This window comes from Heteronotia binoei, chromosome 13 (assembly GCF_032191835.1).
Source record: "Heteronotia binoei isolate CCM8104 ecotype False Entrance Well chromosome 13, APGP_CSIRO_Hbin_v1, whole genome shotgun sequence".
NCBI classification, from domain to species: domain Eukaryota; kingdom Metazoa; phylum Chordata; class Lepidosauria; order Squamata; family Gekkonidae; genus Heteronotia; species Heteronotia binoei.
In genome coordinates, this window is record NC_083235.1 from 45,758,399 (window position 1) to 45,772,691 (window position 14,293).

Consider the following 14,293-nt stretch of genomic DNA (forward strand, 5'->3'; position numbering starts at 1 on the left):
GTGTGCTTGAGGATGTCGTCTTTTCTCACAGGAGTCTGATACAAGCAGGATATTTACAATTCTTGGGTGTCCTCCTGATCCTTCTGTCCTTAGCAACGTGTCCCATTGCCTAGTGAAATAATGGCCAGGGCATGTGTCCCTAGTCGCCTCAATTCAACACCAGTATCCTGAGTATCTTTATGAGCTTTGGTTTGGCAAATGAGAAATTCCTAGTTCTCAGTGCCAAAAGAGAAACTGGAAGGAAAGCGCATATGCAAAGCTAAGGTATAGCCAAGGAGTGGGTGGGTGGGGTTTTTCAGTGAGCAGGGCTTCTGTTCCCATGCTTGACAAACAAGTTATGAGAAATGAGAATGTTGCATGATTGAACTTCTTGTGGCACAGGCTTTGGGTTATTTTGGTGCAGTTCAGGTTTTTTTTTTTTTTTTATGATCTCATAAAGGGGAGATAACCCCCGTGTTGTCTATAGAAGGTGCCATGCAGGGTCAAAGGAGGGAGTGGAGTGGCTGTCATTACATATTAAGAAAGGACTTCCTAAAACATTGAATGCTTATCAAGTACTTATAGCCTTTAACTGCATTGAAGAGGGAAGATTTTTACAAGGTAAAGTTGCAGGAGTTGCCTCCACATGTAGATTTTTGCAGGGGGCCCCCAAATTAAATGGTGCACATCATGCTTATTGTGAGCAAAACTCGTGGGCTTCCTCATTTAAACAGGTTCAAAAATAAATGTTGTGAAAAGAGAGCTACAGGGTGGCCACAGGTGGGAGGCAGCTAAACTGTGGTTTCAAAATAAGGCAGCTGGTTGCTATGTGCCATCCCACCCCCCCTTTGGCCCTTTAAAGGGCCTTTCTTTTTCCCTGCTGAGCCATGCTGGAGGCTCTGGCATGGCTCAGCGGAGAAAGAGAAGGGTGAGGGGCTTCTAGTGCAATTGCTGACACATTTGCTATTTTGACCAGACATGAAGAGGCAAGAAGGGAGGAGGAGGGGAGCAACGGCAGCTTGGGGGATGGGACAGGTGGACACTGTTGCCATGATTGGTGGTGGGGGACACAGTATCGTGCGGATGAAGCCTTAGATCCTCTTTTTGAGGTGTGCTACCTTTTACAACGCTGTTTATGCCTTGTAAATTTCAAGAATTCTTTCATGCAACCATTTTTGAATTGGTGAATCAGGCCTCAGGTCAGAGATGGAGTGGTGGAATACAAATTGATTCTCATTTGCATATGTTAATTCATTTTTAACACAGAATATTTCCCTTGATTTAGTGTGGTGCAGGTTGGATTTTAGAAGGGTTAGAAAGGTTACTTTTAATTACAGCAGTTGTCACATACTATATTTGAAGTACAAAGACAGTAATTCATCTGAAAGGAGGACTGGTCTAGTGCAGATTGCTTCCCATGCGTTTTCCCCCCAAATCCAATGTTTTTATTTCTACATTGAAACCTCTCTTACGACCTGTGGATACGAAAGCACTTCTATAGTAATTTCCTGGAGCAGCTTTCATATGTCTACAGAAAAAAGCTTTAGACAGTATATGGCAATATTTGTTTGATAGAAAAGACCAAATCTTGCAACTGCAAGGAGTTTTGTCCTTTTCAAGGCTGCTTTCTCAGCATAAGGGGTTTTAAAAGCAAATGAGGGAGGGGAGCGTGTTTGTACCCAGTTGTACATACCCACTGAGTCGTCATGATTATGCACAAGTGCAGAGATACAGGTGGATGAGAGGAGTGACCAGTGCAGGGGGTGCAGAGTAGGGCTAATCAGCCTTACATTCCAGTCCCCCCTCCTCCTGGTTTCTTAAGCAGGGCCTGTGTTTCTTCAACTCAAGAAGCAATATATTAAATGTTATAATTCCTACAGACTCCTTATATTTATGAGCCAAATTTCTTCTGTTGTAAAGGACAAAGGGTCTCATTCAGTTTGCTTCCTGCACACCATCTGGCATCATAGTTGTTCACAGCTTTCTCCTCCTACTAACTACTGTATTGTAGTACAAGCACTGGAATGGGGTGATTCCTGCTGCCTTTTGTCATTTTAATACATCCACCCATGCATGCAGTAGAGTAGCACAAATGCATTAAGGCAGTGATCTTGGAATTCTCTGTAGATCAGGGGTGGGGAATGTCCATCCCGAGGGCCATTTATGGCCCTCAAGATCATTTGGTCTGGCCCTCGGGGATTGCTGGGCCAAGTTGAGCCATGTGATGGCCTCTACAAAAAAGGACCTAGGCATTTGCCTAGGGTGGCAAGCCAGGTGTGTGTGTGCCAAATTAGGCTCTCCCCACATGACTTCAAATCGAAAAACAATTATTAATTTTGCCGGCCTGAATCAGAGCACTGTTTTTTAAGTTGATAATTTTGTATGGCCGGTGAATGATGTTATAAATATCCAAATGGCCCTTGGCAGAAAAAAGGTTCCCCACCCCTGCTGTAGATGATGCTTTTCCTATTTATCCTGTTGGAGGAACCACTGTACATTGCAGATGTTTTGGGTTCCATGGTAGTGTTCACAGGTGGTTCACACAAGAGCATTGGCTAGGCCTGCCCCACTCCATCGCAGAAAAAGTGTTGGGTACATCCACCACCATAGCTGAATGTTGCAGGGCAAGACTGCTAGTATTCGATAAGCTGTCATTACTTCTGACTTCACTCAGGAGTCCAAGAAGAGATTCCTGGAAAAGACGGGCTGATTTATGTTTAAGGATAGTCTGTCTGGCATGATCTTGAAAATAATTTCAATGCAATGAATAGAATTACCAGCATCTCCTAGAAACCTGATTACCAGCACAAAGCCCAATCAGAAAAAAAAAAACTTTCGAAGAAACAAGCCATAACTGGTGGTTTTTTTCACCTTTTTATTTAAAAACAAAAATTGCTCAAAATGAGACCAGTCAGAGCTCTATAGAGGGGAAGGTGTATGGGAGTTGAGAGAGAGAAACAGGCCTGGCTGTAGCATGGAAGGTACAAAACTATAGAAACTTTTCAATTTAAAAAAAAAACACCTGTACAAATAGTCCTAGGTACATAAATAAAACAAGCAGATAAAATTAGTTGAGACGTGAAGTGGGGTGAGGGTTCAGTAACTTCTCACCACATCTGTAGCAAATGGAAGCACAAAGGGAATGGCCTATGAGAGTTCTAGTCGTTTCTAAACAAAGAGTTTGGCGTTTCTTGAGTCAGAAACAGAGCCAGAGAGGTAAGCCGGTGCTCCATCCCCATCATAGAAAGGATTGACAAAAGACGTGGGCACAAGACTCCATGGCAAGTGTGTTAATTTCAAAAGAAGTTAGCTGATGCAAGTTCCAATGTTATTCGAAAAAGGCTGCTATGTATTTTAAAACACATGAGATGTAACCTGCTGTAGGCACAAACCAGCATGAGACAGATATTGCTTAGGGTTGGTGAGTATTGCTTGTAATGGCAATTCGCTACAGGGCAAGGCATTGGTATAGCCATCAACACTGCCGAGAAAAAGGGCACACTGTCCCAGAGCAAAGGGGCAGCCAAATGGTGATGCTGTCAAGTAGGTAGGCTGGACCACCATTGTGTTGGGTCCAAACTCAACTCTGGCCTCTCCTGCTAGGGAAGGGGAAGACACGCAGGAAGAATATCAAGTGCTGCCTTCACAATGACCACGTACATATTCAGGTGTTTTACAAATGCTCAAAATTCTGTTCTTTCAGTATTTTATGGCCACTGAAATGCTAAAACCTCAACTGCACAAACTGTTTCAACTCCACTGGCAAAGTGAAGCTTTTGGAAGACCAAATATTGATTCTGTCCCCTTCCCCTCCCCCCCTCCCAATGCAACGGCTCTGAGTTTGCTGGTATCCTCCCTGGAACAGCAAGACCCCCTGGCACTCAAACGGCAAGTACAAGAAGAATGGAACTGGAGTCTTGCAAGCCCTGATGGAATGGAACTGGAGTATGATCTGATTGCAAGCTGGCCTATGCAGGATAGCCCACAGCCTCTGTTGCTGTGTTACACACTGGTTTTTCAGCTGAGGAACCAGGTGTTTGGCAGGAGCATCATTTCCCTTTCGACAAAGGAATGCTACTTTACAGTCCTTCATTTGGGAAAGTGTGGCTTAGAACAGTCACCCTAATTCCTACCGATGGGATGGTCCACACTAACTCAGCTTACAGGGAACACTGATTATGACACTAGGTAAAAACTGTATTCCTTCTGCCATCTTGGCAAATATCTTTTCACTGGCTACTGTCAGGCTGTTGCCCTTCACCTTGACACTCAAAGACTGGAAATTAGAATGTTTGTAAGCTAGGTCACTTGGGGCCGATAACTCCCCTCCTTTTCATCAGACTAACCTATGAATTCCATAGTTGGCTAGAGCTCTTTAAAGGGTGTGGAGTCTTAATGCAATCAGGGTGGCCTGCTCAAAGGCTAGTTCCCTTTACTAGTTCTGGATGGTTCAAGCATTCCCAGGATGGGTTTATGATAAGCCGCTGTCTTGCTTTGGCAAGTCTGTTTTTGTAAAGAAAAGGCTGTAGCCCAGTGGTCTGAAATGATAGCCAGTGTCATTCCTAGACCTCCCTTCTAGTTGGAAATCTTTCACTGTATTTTCCAGTGTAAGCAATGCAGCTGCAAAGGCTTCGAAGTGTAAGGGCTGAGCAAAAAAGGAAGCAATTTTATTATCATTTCTTGCCATGATCAGGATCCCATGTAGTGGCCATAAAACTATGCCCCCATACCTTGGACAAACCATTTTCATTCTGTTGAAATCAACTAACTCAGCATAATTCATTTTACAAAGCGGGGGGAGCACAAGGTGGTACATTAACAAACTTCCCAGTAACTAGCAGCAACAGGTTTTTTTCGTCAAACATTCCCCTTCTTTCCCCCCTTTAAACAAAGCACAGGAGTCCAGAAAATTATGTAGGATTGGGGGGTGGGGTGGAGGGAGATTGTCCCTTGGAGAAGGTGCAATTTGTCGGTTCAGGATATGCCAATGAACTGCAAGTACATGTGAGGTAGATGTGAAGCTAACAGTGATGTAAAACGAACTGGTGAGTGTGATGATGAAGGGAAGTTCTGAACCAGGGTGTTAGTTTTGAGTAGCACCAACAACTTCCAAGGAGGACAGGTTTTGATGCAAGCATGGGGGTGATTGATGGAGTTTCTGGGTGATGGAGCTTGCTTTTCTTCTTAAAATACCAGCATTTAAAAAGGACTAGAGATTTGAGGCTTAACCACAGTCTGCCGGGTCTTAAGAGGCAACTGGCTGCTTCCTCCTCCAGTGTGGTGGATGGCTGGATAGGGGCAAAGCATGATGCAGGAGATGCAAGAAGGGTTGGGGGGGGAGTTGCAGAGGGAAGCTGGGGGCAGAGAGCACAGGGCTTTGTTGGTGTGGCTTAGGATAGGGCTAGGGGAAGGGAAGCTGACAGGAAAAGGCCTTTATTGGATTGGAAGTTTTAAAGTGCAGGGAGCAGTTCCCCCACTGGCAGAATGGGACGGGGGAAATCAAGGCACAAGATTAAAAATCTAGCAGCTCAAGAGATGTGCACTCCTACGCCCCAGCTCCTTCCATTCAGCTCCAAAGCATGGTTCCTGCAGGTTGCTTACTGTTCACATCCTGAATGCAGTCAAGAGCTGTAAGTATGACTTCCCTTTCCTGCGTCAGCACAAAAAGCTCTGGGAAACAGTGATGGGGCAAGGGCTCAGGTGAAGAGCCAAGAGTAATGATAACCTAGTGCCTTCCTGCCAACTCTTGTTTGAGCTGTTTAAAGCTAGTCCCTGCAGCCAATGAGGGTATAGGTAAGGTTGGTGGGAATCCAGCACTTGCCTAACTGCTCTGCTCCCAGACATGGAAGAATGGGATGCAAATGAAATCATCTGATCAAAAGTATGGGACCAGTTTGGCTTTAATGGAGGGGGGAGGGGAGAGGAAAGCTCGGAAGTGCTTTGGGGAAAGGGGTGGGCATGAGGACAGGGCTTGGGACCACAAGGAAGCTTGCAGTGATGGAAGTGTATGGTCTATATGCCCACTGCACACGCTCTTGCTCATGCCTGCATGCACACACATCCGAGCATCCACCCTTGCACACAGCCTACCCCCACATCCATTGCCACAACTTCAGCTTCACTTTCAGCCCCTACTCTGCTTTCCTTCTGTCTCTACTCCCTTACTGTCCTGTTCTTCCCTTTACACCTTCTGTTCCATCATATTGATCCTTACTAGGCAACTGTAGGCGGCATTTTAGACCCTCTGCCTGCTCAGAGACTGTGTTTTTTTTTCTGTATCTTTGGCAAATGGAAAAGGAAAAAATGCCAACTGGATGCAGAGCCATCATAACGAAAGCCAAGGTTGAGCCTGTTCCCCACTCTCCCCGTCATATGCCAATACCACCCTCTCCGCTCCTTTAAGCTCCTGCCCAAAATGAGACCTGGCCCTCTGGACCCCCAGCAACAAGCTCTTGCTGTAGAAGCTACCAATTGGACGTACACTGGGAGGGGGGTAGGGAGAATGTCGCATCATACACTTTTGCCCAGACTCCTATGTTCTGCCAAGTGATACCTCCACCAGGAACATGCGTGTGGCTTTTGCCAGTACATGCACGCGCACACATAGGCTGGACACCAAAACAGGTGCAACGAGTCTGCAGAGAAACAAACTGTAAAGAGACTATATGTGGGGGGAGGTGCACGCATGCAGTCTCAGGATAACTCATAAGCTCTACATCCAAGCATGTTGCGCTGTCCCAGGAAATAGCAGCAGGGGGAGAGCTTTGGCCTGCTCATATATTCACAGGGCACCCTGCACAAGAATGGATGCAGGATTCTGCATAGGTGATAGTGAGACGGGGTTACAAATGTGTTACTTGCATTCCAGGATGTCATGTTCTGCACAGCTGAATTTTGCACACCTGGGACAGTTCATTTAAATAAAGACATACTATTCAGCATACTCATCATGTTCTGTGGCTTGGAACAAATGTCTTCTACATGAAATCCCAGCTACATAGCAGATCCATGTCTGAGGATACTGAGTGAGAAAAAGATGCAGACAGTAATGCAAGTTTCTCACATTAGTTTCTGACATGAAACTTGAAACTATTTTCGGATAAAGCATGTATTTAACCACAGCTGCATTCCAGCACTTGTTTTCTCATTGTGAGTATGCAGATTAGGAAGCTGATAGATACAGAGAGAAGCTTCCTAACACAAGCACATAAAATGAAGAGAAAATCTGGCCACCCATGTAGTGTTTTTAAAAAATGTTCTCTGACTGAGCACATGGTGCTAAAAATGTCAGAACTGATAGTGTGTATAGGAGACAGAATTCGCATTACCTGCCCCCACCTTGTTTCTTAATAAGATGAAAGCTACCAATCCCAGTTGTGCAAGTAGAAACAAGTGTTCCAAAGGGGTTATGGTCTGATTGGGAGACAAAAGCAAACTTGTGATTTATCAACCAGGAAGCTCTGTTGGGCAATCTCATTCTAGCCATAAGCCAACGAGTTGCCCAGAGCAACTTCTGAGGGGCATTGTGTATCTCCATGGGCACCAAACGACACATCCCCTCAGTTCAGTGGGGCTGCTAATGAGTACTGTGGTGTAGCTACAGATTTGTGGCCATCCTATTGCTCTGAATGGCTCAATCCTATGCATGTTTATTTGGAAAGAAGCCTTTTTTTGAATTTTAGCAGACCAGCCCCCAGATAAAGCTCAGTTATAACCTGCTCTTGTCGGATTGCACCCTGGGTTTAATGGTCAGTACTCTCTTTTCTAGCACTACAGAGATTGATTCAGGGTGTTGCCTTAATTGGATTACTCTAGGGCAGAGGTTCCCAACCCCCAGGCCATGGTCCGGTACCGGGCCTTGGCCTGTTAGCAACCGGGCCGTGAGTTGTATAATTGCTTCATTATATATTGCAATGTAATAATAGAAATAAAGTGCACAATTGTATCATCCTGAAACCATTCCCTTCCCCCTGGTCCATGGAAAAATTGTCTTCCACGAAACTGGTCCCTGGTGCCAAGAAGGCTGGTGACCGCTGCTTTAGGGGAAACGTCGGCTCTATGCATACTGAATGCTTAACGATGGTTAGGTTTCCTTAACCAGGATTAAATAATATAGATGAGTATCATGTGATGAAAGACTGCCTGTAAAGCAGAAAGTAAAAACATGGTTTGAAAACCAGTTTACATACCAGAGTTTGCATTAACCATGACTGGGTACTGGTGCTAAGTGAACTACAGTTGAAGCCATTTCCTCACCTCTGTTTCCAAGATGACAAGCAGATCTTGTTGCCATATGCTATATATGTTCTGCAGGGACAGCAACCTATAGTCTGGTTCTCCATACACTGGGAATCTTAACCAGGATTAAGACAACTCACATGGTTAGGGTTAATTATGAGCATGCATACATCGCCTGCTGCCACAAAAGAAGTAACATAAATAAGAGTCAGATTTTTTTTTTAAAAAAAATCACAAGATTAGATAAACACTTGCCATTTTTAGGCACAAGTACCACATTTTGGGCAACAGACCTGCGGCTGAATAAACACATCCCTCCTGGGGAGCCGGTCTAGAATTTTTCCAGTTCTGCTAATTTAAGACCAGAAGCCTTATCTAAAAGTGTGTGTAATTAAAACCATGAATACTGACAAAACCCAAGTGATTTTCACCCTCAGGTTTTGTTTAAACAATTCACTTTTTCCAGAAAACTGATTCTTTTCAACACCATCCTGGTTCCATGTTCTTGTTTCCCTCCCTCAGAATTTGGGTTCTATTAGCCACTTATTTGCTATTGCCTAGCATCTCAAGAGGTCAGATGATTCTGCACTCATGGACTTCTACAAGGCTGATTCCCTTGCACAAATCCCACGGAAAAGAAAGGGAGTGGGCAGGAGAGAGCTCAGATGCTCTGGAGTAGCTCCCATTCATTTCAGTGGGGTGCAAGAGAACTACTAAGTGTATCATGCCCCTAGGGCCATGATTCAAACAGCTGTATGGGCATGCTCTGCAGAGCAGCTTCCGCACATATATACACACCTTTCCTGAAAGCAGCAATTACCTGTTTGTGAAACACTGAGGAACGTTGGGAGTAGGTCCTGATGCAATGCAAGGAACTGTTGGCAGGTGACACCCCCCCTCCCCCCCGAAAAGCATGCAAGCATTTGCGCAAACCTCAAGTATTCTTTGGATTGCAGTCCATATCCAGAGGATCCTTGGAATCTACTGGTTAACTCCTATGCCAATGTGTATTAGATGCCCAAGGAGCTACTTTTTTATTGCAGTTGCTGGCATCTTAGGGATGTAATGAAATCAGCAGAGGAAGAGAAAACAAGCCTGGGATGCAAACCCCTCACTGGGTGAGGCTTTCCCTATACTAACTGGAATACAGCCACTCGGACAAACAATGACAAAGGGGGAGAAGAGGGTTGCTCCACCCATGTCTGAGGAGCAACGTTTTCTTTGTCAGGCATTAAAATGGCCATGGGATCAACTGAGATCCTATTTTAAAGACTCTTCTGCCCATTTTCCACTCCCAAATTCTTACGTCTGGAACTGCAAAAGAAACTTCAACCCTCAGATTCACACTGGTTTCAAAACCACATAGGTCCAAATGAAGGCACTTGAGTATAGCTCAGAAACTTGTGGGGAAACCATCAGGCTGAGTTGATTCAGGCAGCAAATGGTTTTTCAGCGTGGATCCCAAGATACAAAGAGTTCTCGTCCATGCAGGGATCTGAGAAGTTAATGTGGGGGGGGGAGTTGTCTCTCGGGAACTCCCAGGACTTGTTCCCCCTTTGGACACTGCCAACTAAGAGCTCCTGCAGCAGAAGGGCATACCCAGCCAAGACTAGGGAGGCATGCAGGGGGATGGGGGGGGGGGGGGTGATGATTAACCCTTAATGTTCCAAAACCTCAAGCACTCTTGCTAGGAGATAAACCTGATCCTACTCCCAGTCAGGATAGTGCTAAAAACTTTTAAAAACAAAAAAAGCAAAGAAAACCAAAGTGTCCTGAGAAATACACAAACCCAATTAAGCAGGAATCCCTTCTTCAAATACCACCCTATAATTCATACACACACACACTCATTCACTCTTGCTCACATGACACCCGTATGGCCTCTGCAATTAGTTCTCCCTGATTGTCAGTGGCATAAGAGCTATTTTCTCAAAGGTGTTTGAATGGGGAGGGGGGGGGACCAAGAAAAGAAGGAGAGAGAAGGCAAGGTTTGCCATGATCACAACGCAACTTTTAAAAACAAAGTGGACAACTTCATGCCAGCCGGGTTGGGGAGATTTTATGATGTTGGAGAAGGTAAGACTTTTTTTAGCACCATTAGGTTGGGGGAAGCAACTGGGGAGGGGTGGGGGAAGGAGAAACAGGGAGGAAACATGCAGAGGTGTCTAAAGCACTTGGTACCTTCAAGAGGCTCTCCAGAGAAACGCGCTGTAGGAAGGGACGGATTATTGCACATAAGTCTCCTGCTATTGCGAATCTGGGGAGCCAGCAACCAAGGGCTGGGGTGGGGGGACGTGCATAGTAACTAGGATCTCTGTTTGGGGTGGGGTGGGGGAAGCACAGCCATCCCCTGCAAGGTGCTAGATGCTCCCTGGTTTTTTTGTTTTGTTTTGTTTAAAGCAACCGGAACAGACCTCCCCCAGTCCCTGCCAGTCAGAAGTTTCATCGCCTGCCCCCCAACGGGCTTGTCAAGAGAATAGATGCACTGTGCACCTGGGCTTGACACGCATGCAGGAATTGGAGATGGGCATACGGCAGCACAGTCCGGACCGCAGGCGGCAGAAGGCACTGTGTGTGTGTGTATGTCTGTGTCCCAGGGGCGAAGCGCTGCAGCTGGCAACATGTCCATTCAATGTCCAAGAATCCAGAAGCAACGACACATCACTGGCAGCAGATTCCTCAATCAGTTTATTGTTCCCCAGATCCAGGGCGTGGGGGAGAGGCGAGGGGAAGATCCATGTGGAAGCAAAGAAGGATCTGCGCAGAAGCTCAAATCAGAGTCCAAAGCATCCAGCAAGAACCGGTCCCATTGGACAGGGTGGAGGACAGAAATCGAGGTCTGGAGCAAACTCTGTTTCTCTCTCTCTTTTTTTGGCTGGGGCAGAGTTGATGCCAAAAAATAAAAAGGTCTCAGTTCACCGGATGCCACCAGCCACATCCTCACCCTCCATCCTGACAGGTTTCATTTAAAACCCCTCTTGCTGCCATTCAAAGTTCATTTTTTTTTGTAAATTTCCTTTTTTGTTGATTTTTTTGTAGATTTCCTTTTTTGTTTTTTTGTAAATTTGTCTTTTTTAGAAAAAAAAATTACCCTCTTGAAATAATAAAATAAATCCTTTCAAAGCAAAATCCCTCCCCCCTCCCATCCCACCGAAGAAGAAAAAAAGTCTGCATTGATTTTTATCCTACTGCTGCAAGGTGGGGCTTTTCTCAGAGTGTTTTCTTACAAAACAACGAAAAATATTCAAACACTTTTGCATATCTGTCCTTTAAAAAAAGACTTTTTAAACAACAAAAGAAAACAAAAAAAATCAAAGGAGCAAACATTTCCTCTCAGAGGCGCGGAGCAATCTTTCCAAAAGAGAGAGGAAAAATATATGTGTGCATATATATACACACACACACATATATATTGTTCTTCTCTGGGGACTCGGTGGCCTCCAAAACGCTTGACTTTGCTGTTATGAAAGTAAACGCAGAAGCACACATGTACATGCCCAAAAATGGTTTCCTCATATTAAAATAGTCCTTAGTCCATCTGTACATTTAAGGGTGGGGAGCATTTTCTTTTCCATCCCCACTCTAACCTCCTTTGGTTCCTTGATGTCAAAAGTCTATTGTGGTTATTTTCTTCTGTTAAAAAAAAAAACAACCAACAACATTTTTCTTTGCAGGAAAAAAAATGGTTCCATCTTCTATATGCAGCACAAATTAAAAAAAACAAAAACAAAAACACCGAAGTTGTCTCCCTTGAAGTGATTGCTCAGGGCTGAGCCACTCGATTATGCTAGAAGGATGAAAAACGGAAGCCATTACCAGGGCGGGTGGCAGGACCAGGCTGGACCCAGCTGTGATCAGCGCTGGCACAAGCAGAAAAGGGTCTCTTGCAGGTGGGAGTCCCATCCCTCCTCCTTCCGCTGTGCCCACTGAGACCATCCCTGCAGGGCTCCGGCCCCAGCCTTTCTTTAAAGGAACAGACAGGATGCAGCATTACACCACAACGAAAAGCAGATCTGAGCACAATCAAAACTCTTATGAACACAGTTTTATTCTGCCCCTCCTCCAACGAGCTGGGGTGGGGGTGACCATAGAAGAACCCTGGGAGGAAGCCTAGGCTAAGAATGAGTGGCCAGCCCAAGGCCACTTGTGGAGCAGTGCAGCTTGAATGGGGACTACAGCCTAGCTTGGCTCCAGCCTGACCCTCTCTTAACTACTGCACCATGGTGGCTTTCGATTGGCTGTCGCTGATTAGCTACTGCAGCCTATCCTCAGGTAGCAGCAGACTGCCATGGGCTCAAGTGATTGAGGGGGTGGGGTGTAAATCCCAATATATTCAGGCACAACCGACTGGGAAATTGGAACCAGTGCTCCTGCCCCCATCCAGTGAGACTGGGTACCTGGACAGAGGGCGCTTCCACCTCTTAAGAGTGCAACACAATGTGATCCAAACCTCCTTGGCACCTGCATTCTCAGCAGTTCACTGACTAGATTTTAAAAATCCCAGCCTTCCTCCAAGGAATGGAGGCTCCTGCGCATGGCACTTCTTTCTCCCATACTCTCAATTTTATTATCACAACAACCCTGTAAAGTAGGCTGTGCAGAGATAGTGCCTGGTCCAAGATCACCAAATGAGAAGAATGAAGATTGGATAGTCTGACATCCCGATCACGATACGGCAGTGGCAGTCTTAATTTCAAAAAACTAGGATTGCCAAACTCAAGTCTGGATGGGAGCCTGGCTGCTGTTCCTCAAAATGACCATTTCTGCAGGAAATGCTAGAGGAACAAGGAGCGTGAAGACATCATATACAAATATACATGCAGCTACCTTTCACGTACTTCCTGAAAGAAACACCAGTATAATAACCAGTGGGTCCTGCAAATTCCGATCCAGTTTCCCAAACAACTACCATGGTTCATATTGGAATACCCGTGTTACTCCAGCTTTCAGGTGATCAGGCCAGAGGAAAAACAATAGCTCAAAATACAGCCTGCCATCAGATCCTCATAATAAGTATTTTCCAGTATTGACTGCTTTCCACTTTGAGGTGATCGCTTTTTGATGGTCATACCCCACACCACATCAACTCCACCCCACCCCACCCCACCCCTTACCTGTTACTTGTTGTACTGATATGAGTAGGCAGCATGATCCGATGGGGACTCCACTGTCACATGGCTCTGCTGGCCACTGTTCTCCTGCAACAAGATACCCAGCAGGGGATCTGGGATCACAGAATGTCTTTCCCAAAAACTTCCAGCCCCATTCTGCTGGACAAGGCTGAGCTACCACGACTCCTCCTAAGTGGCTGAGCTGGTGCTAAGAGGGCCTTTCAAACACCTGCCCAGCTTCCCTTCCAGGGATGGGCAACCAGCAGTTCAGAGGCTCCATCAGGCACCCTAAGCAAAGGGCTGGGTGGATTCCAAGGACGCACCACCATTATCCTTATTAGGATACTCAGCGGCTGAAACCAATGGATGAACCAAGACATGGTCCGGGGCACTTCTGGCAGGACAGGAAGAGGGAACATACTGCTAGATGGTTAGCAGCAGCTGAGGAAGAACTGCCTGAGTTTGTTTCTCGTCTGCCCACAGGTACTTCAGGCCTATGCATGGCTAGGGGGTGTAAACCCTTGGGCAAAAGCCAAAGGTGTCTTAGCCTGATGGCTGTAGCCTACAGGTAACCAGAAGATGGCTCTTCAACTCCCTGTTTTGTCTATGGCTGTTGTATTCCTGTACTTTTATTATTCAGGGCTTTTTTTTGTAGCAGGAACTCCTTTGCATATGAGGCCACACGCCCCTGATGTAGCCAATCCTCCTGGAGCTTACAGTAGACCCTGTACTAAGAGCCCTATAAACTCTGAGAGGATTGGCAACATCAGGGGTGTGCGGCTTAATAGGCAAAGGAGTTCCTGCTACAAAAAAAGCCCTGATTGTATTTCAAATAACTTTTAGTCCCCACTAGGAAGAAATGTGGAGTACAAATGAATAGATAACAATGATTCCTTTCCTGTGGCATCAACAGCAACAGAAGTCTGGCAGAGCCCTCCTCTTAGAATGCCACTCCTCTGCTCACT

At 45.7% G+C, this 14,293-nt stretch overlaps 1 protein-coding gene across 3 annotated transcripts in view; it reads right to left on the reverse strand.

The window, feature by feature from the left end:
• Nucleotides 1-10,260: 10,260 nt before the first annotated feature.
• The window catches only part of RBMS2 (RNA binding motif single stranded interacting protein 2), a 74,808-nt gene continuing 70,775 nt past the window's right edge, over nucleotides 10,261-14,293 (reverse strand). For all 3 annotated transcript variants that reach the window (XM_060252303.1, XM_060252304.1, XM_060252305.1), the window contains 2 exons: nucleotides 13,325-13,415; nucleotides 10,261-12,176 (listed from right to left, as the gene is read on the reverse strand). In XM_060252303.1, the coding sequence (XP_060108286.1) occupies nucleotides 13,335-13,415 (81 nt within the window). In that variant the 3' untranslated portion in view covers nucleotides 10,261-12,176; nucleotides 13,325-13,334. The remainder of the gene's footprint in view (nucleotides 12,177-13,324; nucleotides 13,416-14,293) is intronic.